We start from the raw sequence: 9,453 nt of genomic DNA on the forward strand, positions 1-9,453 counted from the left end.
ACAACTCCTACAACTGGTAACAGCGGTGGGATCGTCCGACGAATCTAATACCTTGGAATCCAGTCCGTAACCCTTAATGACCATCGGTTATCTTCCCTTCTCATTACATGTCCTGCCCATGAACCCACCCCCATTTCTTTTTCTTGATTTCAACTAAGATGTCATTAACCCGCGTTTGTTCTCTCACCCAATCTGCTCTTTTCTTATCCCTTAACGTTACACCCATCATTCTTCTTTCCATAGCTCGTTGCGTCATCCTCAATTTCAGCAGAACCCTTTTCGTAAGCCTCCAGGTTTTTGCCCCATACGTGAGTGCTGGTAAGACACAGCTGTTATACACTTTTCTCTTGAGGGATAGTTGCAACCTGCTGTTCCTGATTTGAGAATGCCTGCCAAACGCACCCCAGCCCATTCTTATTCTTCTGGTTATTTCAGTCTCATGATCCGGATCCGTGGTCACTACCTTCCCTAAGTAGATGTATTCCCTTCACTTCCAGTGCCTCGCTACCTATCGTAAACTGCTGTTCTCTTCCGAGACTGTTAAACGTTACTTTAAATTTCTGCAGATTAATTTTCAGACCCACTCTTCTGCTTTGCCTCTCCAGGTCAGTACGCATGCATTGCAATTGGTCTCCTGAGTTACTAAGCAAGGTAATATCATCAGCGAATCGCAAGTTGCTAAGGTATTCTCCATCCACTTTTATCCCCAATTCTTCCCACTCCAGGTCTCTGAATACCTCCTGTAAACACGCTGTGAATGGTATTCGAGAGATCGTATCTCCCTGTCTGACGCCTTTCTTTATTGGGATTTTGTTGCTTTCTTTACGGAGGACTATGGTGGCTGTGGAGCCGCTATAGATATCTTTCAGTATTTTTACATATGGCTCATCTACACCCTGATTCCGTAATGCCTCCATGACCGCTGAGGTTTCGACTGAATCAAACGCTTTCTCGTAATCAATGAAAGCTATATATAAGGGTTGGTTATATTCTGCACATTTCTCTATCACTTGATTGATAGTGTGAATATGGTCTATTGTTGAGTAGCCTTTACGGAATCCTGCCTGGTCCTTTGGTTGACAGAAGTCTAAGGTGTTCCTGATTCTATTTGCGATTACCTTAGTAAATACTTTGTAGGCAACGGACAGTAAGCTGATCGGTCTATAATCTTTCAAGTCTTTTGACGTCCCCTTTCTTATGGATTAGGATTATTAGCGTTCTTCCAAGATTCCGGTACGCTCGAGGTCATGAGACATTGTGTATACAGGATGGCCAGTCTTTCTAGACCAATGTGCCCACCATCCTTCAACAAATCTGCTGTTACCTGATCCTCCCCAGCTGCCTTTGCCCTTTGCATAGCCCCCATGGCTTTCTTTACTTCTTCCGGTTTTACTTGTGGGATTTCAAATTCCTCTGGACTATTCTCTCTTCCATTATCGTCGTGGGTGCCACTGGTACTGTATAAATCTCTATAGAACTCCTCAGCCACTTGAACTATCTCATCCATATTAGTAATGATATTGCCGGCTTTGTCTCTTAACCCATACATCTGATTCTTGCCTATTCCTAGTTTCTTCTTCACTGCTTTTAGGCTTCCTCCGTTTCTGAGAGCACATTCAATTCTATCCATATTATACTTCCTTATGTCAGCTGTCTTAAGCTTGTTGATTAACTTCAAAAGTTCTGCCAGTTCTATTCTAGCTGTAGGGTTAGAGGCTTTCATACATTGGCGTTTCTTGATCAGATCTTTCGTCTCCTGCGATATCTTACTGGTATCCTGTATAACGGAGTTACCACCGACTTCTATTGCACACTCCTTAATGATGCCCATAAGATTGTCGTTCATTGCTTCAACACTAAGGTCCTCTTCCTGAGTTAAAGCCGAATACCTGTTCTGTAGCTTAATCCGGAATTCCTCTAGTTTCCCTCTTACCGCTAACTCATTGATTGGCTTCTTATGTACCAGTTTCTTCCGTTCTTTCCTCAAGTCTAGGCTAATTCGAGTTCTTACCATCCTATGGTCACTGCAGCGCACCTTGCCGAGCACGTCCACATCCTGTATGCTGCCAGGGTTAGCGCAGAGTATGAAGTCTATTTCATTTCTAGTCTCGCCATTTGGGCTCCTACACGTCCACTTTCGCCTAACCCGCTTGCGGAAGAAGGTATTCATCATTCGCATATTATTCTGTTCGGCAAATTCTACTAATAACTCTCCCCTGCTATTCCTAGAGCCTATGCCATATTCCCCCACTGACTTGTCTCCAGCCTGCTTCTTGCCTACCTTGGCATTGAAGTCGCCCATCAGTATGGTGTATTTTGTTTTGACTTTACCCATCGCCGATTCCACGTCTTCATAAAAGCTTTCGACTTCCTGGTCATCATGACTGGATGTAGGGGCGTAGACCTGTACGACCTTCAATTTGTACCTCTTATTAAGTTTCACAACAAGACCTGCCACCCTCGCGTTAATGCTATAGAATTCTTGTATGTTACCAGCTATATCCTTATTAATCAGGAACCCGACTCCTAGTTCTCGTCTCTCCGCTAAGCCCCGGTAGCACAGTATATGCTTCTTTTGTACTCCTAACCTCACTGAGCCCGATATATCCCATTTACTACCCTCTAATTCCTCCAATAACACTGCTAGACTCGCCTCACTAGATAACGATCTAACGTTAAACGTTGGCAGGTTCAAATTCCTATGGCGGCCTGTCCGCATGATATCTAAGATATATATATATATATATATATATATATATATATATATATATATATATATATATATGTATACACAACAATACGAAATTGAAATATCTGATTAATGGAGCGAATCTGCATGCGTAAGCTGCGAAGAAAAACGGCTCCCGTTGAATCCCCTGTTCTTTTCTGCTGGTGGTGCATAAAGGCTGCAGAGCGCGACGTCACGAAGCTGAGGCTGAGCTACCGTCGCATTCCGTGCGGGCAAAAAAAAAAAATAGAACATTGCTCAGTGAATTTTTATTGCAGGTAAGGTTGATAGACATATCCAAGTTTATAAAAGTTACCGTGCAAAGGTTGGCGTTCATGGGAAGGGGAGTCTTGAAGTGATCGAAGGGGTCGAAGAATAAATGTCGCTTGCGCCAACGTTTAGGCAAGGGTGACAAAGCAAGGGTGACCAAACGCTGTTTATTCGCGAAGGTTTTTTTATTCAAAGCGGCGAATGGCTATGAAGGAAAATGTCAACGTATTCGTTTGTTCTTTCTGCGTGTGTTATGTGCCTGTTTGTTATGCAGGTTTCTTATACGATTTATGCTGGAGCTGCTGTTCGCCACGGCGCCGGCATCCGCTTGTTCTTTTATTTTATTAGCAGAGACCAACACTGCCAACCTTATCAAGCGTATCAAGAGGTAATTAGGAAATGATTATGAATACAGTAGTAGATTACTCGATAAAATGAGCGCTCGTTACGTCTGAGCACAGAATTGTGCGTGGCGATCGTTCAGTTGACATTATGAATTGTCGCCGCTCGTTTACTGCGTCGATATGTTAAAAACGATATCATTGTCGTTGAAAGCAACTCAAACATCTGCTGAAGAATACACAGAATAATGACTGTACCATCGTGTCAGACTTTCTCCCCGACACCATGGAGTAGGTGCTTACGAGTTGTAACAAAATGTTACCTGCTCCAAACAGGGCGCTTGTAGTGCGTTTCATGATATCTAAGACATCTTAAAAATGGTGATGGGCGCTTGCTATGTCATTTCGGGATTTTGTAGACTTCTCGAAGGAGAGGGTATGTACGTAAGCTCCTGCGTTTCATCTTACTGGGAACTTCTCAAGATATGATGGTTGGACGATTTGGTTGAATTTCATTATGTCGAAGATTTCTCGATATACATTAATGGTGGGGGCTTGCTACGTCATCAAACGATTTTCAAGAGTTCATGCTTGGTTTAGCGCTTTTCATTCGCAAGTGTTATATTACATTGCCTAGCCGCCTTCGTTAATAATATGTACAGCGTCAGTATCGGCTGAAATTTCCTCTTACGAACAGTTTTACAGCGTAAGAGCTAAGAGCTTTTTGTGAATACGGGCCGTGCTCTTCCTGGGTATATTGTACGGCATGACCTGCGGCTGGCACGGCGTGCTGCGTGTGTACATGGAACGTGATCTGTCTTCACCTGAGGTATGGTGGCTGGCGCGTACTTCTTGCCGACCTTCTCGCGGTGCAACGCGGGTAACGTGATGAGACGGAAGATGAAGTAGACCTGCAGCAGGAACACGGAAGCTGCGCCGACTAGGAACCAGGTCGCAAACGTGGCCCCCAGCATCATCATCGCGACCTGCGCACCGTTGCCGGCGTCAGCACCACATTTTTTTCGGTCTCGTTTACACTGTAATTGACCACGATTCGGGCACATTTAACAAACGCTAAAAACATGCTATACGAAATTATTTTTGAGCCCACCGATCTGCTGTCTCTCAAAGCCCGTGCTTATAGCTTCGGGACGTTAAACCCAGATAATTAATCGGTCAATCATACAATCAATTTGTTCAGATTGCGGAGGCTTAACGTCCGGTGGCTTCACGGTGGACGATGAGTAACACCATAATGGATAACTCTGTATTGACTTTGACCACGTGAGCAGCTAAAGTTAAGTACACTAACGTTTTTGCACTCGCATCCATCTGAATGTGGAAGGGACTCTAAGCCGCGACCTCGTACCCAGCAGTAGAGTACTGAACCCACACAGCCATGGCGGCGGGTACTAAAAAAAAAAAGAACGTCTGATGGTTTGTTAGGAGAATAATCAACAATATGGAAGACTTTAGCGATTGCATCGCCACACCGTTTATCGTGACCCTTTTCCGACACATGCTGCTTGATTAACTTTCAGTTCTGTGAAAACCATTCTAAGGCTTTTGGTTTCGTATATAAAACCGAAAAAACGTGAAAAGGATCGCTGCAGAAGTTAAAAAAAAATAGGGTCGGGGGCATTTATATGTGGCTTAAAGGCTTACGCATGCCGAGGTGTTCTAAAGGGACAATCTTACCTCCCGCCGCAGTTATGACATCTTAGAGTGTTGAAAGTCTCAGCGCCTTTACCTATAGACGGGTGGATGTACCAGGTGCTCTAACATAAAAAGAAGCGCCTAACCGATATGCGAACAACTACCGCAGGGAATGCGTTAAATATTGAACTCTGCATGCCGGCGTAGTGGCTCTCGTGTCGTATATTCATCGTGACACCTCCTCCGGTTTCGGATTAACAAAAGCAATAATAGACAGCACTGATCCCAGCATTGGAGCCCCGTGTAGACGCTAGCACACAGTACAATCTTGGCGCATCTATTGAAGACGCCGACGAGAGCAGTCGCACGCCCTATTCAATCTAAATAACTCTCTCTTCCAGCGCATCATTGCACTCCAGAATTCACAATGTAGCAAGGCCTGATTCTTCAATGCACTGTCGTGCAGCTGCGGCGAAATGACTGAAGATGCTGGGCGTGCCATTGCATCAAGCGTTGCATGCCACCACATCACGTCATGCGTGCGCAGACCAAAGCTTGAAGCGTTGTGCAACCACGGGGAAGGCAAACAAAGCGCTGTTGCTCTTGAAAGCAATCGCTATATGGCGACATTGACGTTACTTACGCTGCGGTACCCGTTCGGCGAAGCTACGGGACTTGGTAGCAGCTAAGGCGGATACAACCCGTTCGACGTGTAGTGAAACCAAAGCACGAGACGGGTCGCTTCTTCTTCTTCTTCTTAACCTACAAAAATACGACAGATCGATATCAACAGCGGGGGAGCAGCCAGACAGATAAGTAAAGTTTCTTATACAAATTTAGGGCAAATATGAAAAAAGAAGAAACAAGAAATGTGATGCGAACGCCACGTCTAAAGCCAAGTGGCACTTGCTAATTGACAGCACTTGCCGTCTTCGTCAAAATGGACGCGTGCCGCCACCACACTATCTTTGGGGCAGGCGACCTCTTCCGCGCGTAATCGCAGAGGCTCACCATGCTGATTGATCCTGACATTCATCACTTCGGCTAACAAGCATTGCACCCTGACGTTGTAACGAAGCTTTGTACGTCAACACTGTCTAATAGTCGGGAATGTGGCAAGTGTGCGATCAGAGGAGACAGTTAACACTTTTAGAAACATAGAGTTAGTTCAGTTTTGTATGCGCGCCTTCCTGCTTGCCTCCAATTTTGATTTGTTTATTTCTTTAAAATTATGCTCAGTGCACTTTTTGAAAAGCTGTGATACGAAATCAATAATTGCACGACAAAACGTCCTGTCTTGAAGTACCTTCAGCTATCTGTCTTTATTTTTTTTTCGATGTAGATCATTCATGATGTGCGTTGGAACGAAGTCTCTTATTTCATCAGATTGAAAGAAGCGATTCCTGCTAGCGGTTAATTTATTCAAAACTTAATTAGATGTCCGCGCGTATTTCTTCAGAACGCCGGCACTCCCGTCATTTCTGGGTGCCTTGCGAAAGCGGTTTGACTTTCAGGAAGAAAAGTGGTCTGAAAATGACAGGAATGCTATTCGCATTAAAGAAAGAAAGAACGAAAGAAAGAAGGAAAGAGAGAGAGAGAATATGCAGAAGGCAGATTAAAGTGATGTGGACCACCTTGATCACTTTGGACCACACCACTTTATCGGTGTTTTGATCTTTCCTTTCATTAATATAAGTTTTGATGCGATCCTCGCTGACATACGCCCCTGATAAAACAGACAGTGGAGCGCGAAAGCGGTCACTGAAGGCGTGAATTTCCTCGGATGCGACGGCGTACAATTTACTACCTCATTATGGCGACCGCCAGCTTTCACAACGTGGCATATAAGGTGCGCATTCAAGTGTGCTGACAGTGCGTGCTTTCAATATGAGGAAGTGCCAAGAGTCAAATACTTATTTTGGCGAGGGCACTATATTGATTACGAAAGAGTAAGATTAAAATACTGCATACAAAATAACGTTAACGTTTGCTAACCGGATACCAGCATATAGTTACTTTGTATGGTCTGTAACCACAGGGTTTCTACAAACCGGGAAAACTGGCAGTTATCAGGGATTTTGAATAGTCTGGAAATACTCAGGGAAAACTCAGGGAACTTGTGCTTCTGTCAGGGAAAATTAGCTGCCATTTTATTGGAAGGGTACGAAAGTCGCGGTAAGTCTGGCTTGAGTGACACAAAGGAATCGTAACGAGTCGTCGTTGACGCCGTGTCGTCGTCTGGAGGAGTTGCCAGTGTAAAGTCAATGACCGACTTTCCAGACGACCTATAATTCGCACGGCTTCGCGGCACCACCCCGTACCCCATAGAGTCAATGTACAGGAATGTCTGAAATTTCGGACGCAAGAACCCTTCGCCGTCCGATTTCACGAACATTTTACCGTGATCGCAAGTCCGAAACAGCATTAATCACAGCAGTGCATAGAGGAGGTACTGGCCAAAGCCACCACCGCCGCATTTTTTATTATCTCGCTGCCTCGAACCGGCGCTCTCGCACGCAGATGCGCTGGCAGCCGTAGCCACTAACACCGCAACGCTAGGCATAGCTGCTTTGACGTTTGCTATTAAGCTTCTTGGCGTTCTGTGCCGTGTTTTTCATTAAAATAATTCGCCGCTGTCAGCAATGGCACCGACTCCGCCTGTGTGGTCCACGCGATTGGCTTCGAAGCTTGGAAAGCACGGCGCGTTGCATAAGCTGGTTCCCGAAAGTCATGTTCGCCTCGTTACACATTTGTTACGCGGTGAAGCAGATTCAAAAGTATTGCGCTGAAGCATGAGCGTGGGAACGTGCAATTGTCACGGCATGCAGTATTTTTCCTTAATTACACACGCGTGCACCCGCCATCTCCTGTCACAGTACAAGCACCGATATACCTAATAAGTGTGCTGGCGGGCCTTCGGAGCTATTTCGGATGTGCCTGTGGCGACTTGAGCTCTTAAGAGCAGTGAAAGACACGCATTCATTTTTTCGAACTGCCCGATTTTTCGGACGTTTTCGCGGCCCCTAGGGAGTCCGAAAAATCGGACGTTGACTGTACAACTGACCAAGAGGATGTTTCAAATGCCCCGTGGGGCGAACGCGTGGCGCAAGGAGGACGAGAACAGGAAGGACCTACGTATTGAGTAATGAACGGGAAAGGAAGCATGCAGCCGCTTCGTTGAAGGAGCTTGAGCTCAAAAGACAAAGTGTTGGCTGAAGGCGAGATGCAGGTGTCCCTCTGTTCAACCCCCCCGCCCCCCCCCCCCCAAAAAAAGAAAACTATATAACGCAGTGAAACGCAGCATTGAGGCGTTGTGAGTGGGCTGAGAGTATGTTAGGGCACATAGTTCTCTTGATAACAGCGCAAAGGGACACGGACAAAAGGAAGAAACACGACAACATGGCACGGGCGCCCGTGTTGTCATGTTTCTTTCTTTTCTCCGTGTCCCTTTGCGCTGTTACCAAGAGAACGATGAACCCTAACCAATTCGCCCACCTTGCTATCTGCTTCAGCATATGCCAGGACAGTTGAGGTTGACTTACCAGCTGTTGAAAGAGAATCTCACTTGTGACAGAGTTCGCGCCTTATGCCAATGAGCTTATTATTAGTTGTTAGAAATAGCTCATTTTCGCATATCTCTGTTTTTGTATGCGTATCCATTTTATTGGTATTTGAGAGTGCTAGACTTGATTTGCAATGGGTTTTACAATGTTTTGAAGATATTAGATTAGCTGTGCATTTTACTAATCCCTCCCTCTGTTTTCTTTTTGAATAAAATAAATGCCACTCCTTAATATACAAACTGGATTAAGTCGTTCTTTTCATTTTCAACATGCTTACTACAGAGTGAAAGCATTGCGCGACATGGTGTCAGCCCGTGTTGACATAAAAAAAAAAAGTTTTGTGTCACTCAAGGAATTTTGCAACGGCACCCAGGGAAAACCTGGAAAACTCAGGGAAATTAGAGATGTCAACTTGGTAGACACCCTGAACCAACATTAAGCATCAAAGTGTTGTTGGTGAGACCGTGACGGTATTAAATGCCCAGTGCTTCGGTCTGTGTGTCGGCTTCATTGCACATCATCAGTGGAAGCTTCAAGCCTGTTTGCGCAGCCGATCACGTCGTGACAGATTGAACATAATCTGCTTTCTGCACAATCGACCGAACTCATGAAAAGACCATGACAGGTTGTTCCGCGACAGAGGGGATCGACGTCTAGCAGTGCAGAGGACATTACTATATTTCCGAGTACCCGTTTTCCATCTAAAGGACGATGACAGTAGTATTTTGGTCTGGCGTGATCGCAACCTGAGCGACACAAACTTCGGAAAGAACAGCCGAGATCAACGGGATGAGCAGGACACTTTGTTCATTTGGCTGCATGTCCTATTTTGGTGCAGCGTGCCGAATGTGATCTATGTAAGTGAGCGGGCCTTCTACGATGCGACAGCTTACTG

General features: G+C 45.3%; 1 protein-coding gene across 1 annotated transcript in view; it reads right to left on the reverse strand.

The window, feature by feature from the left end:
* The window catches only part of LOC142578212 (uncharacterized), a 50,306-nt gene extending 45,987 nt beyond the window's left edge, over positions 1-4,319 (reverse strand). The window contains exon 1 of the mRNA XM_075687615.1: positions 4,164-4,319. Within this exon, the coding sequence (XP_075543730.1) occupies positions 4,164-4,319 (156 nt within the window). The remainder of the gene's footprint in view (positions 1-4,163) is intronic.
* Positions 4,320-9,453: the final 5,134 nt, after the last annotated feature.

This window comes from Dermacentor variabilis, chromosome 4, assembly GCF_050947875.1.
Source record: "Dermacentor variabilis isolate Ectoservices chromosome 4, ASM5094787v1, whole genome shotgun sequence".
Taxonomy (NCBI): Eukaryota; Metazoa; Arthropoda; class Arachnida; order Ixodida; family Ixodidae; genus Dermacentor; species Dermacentor variabilis.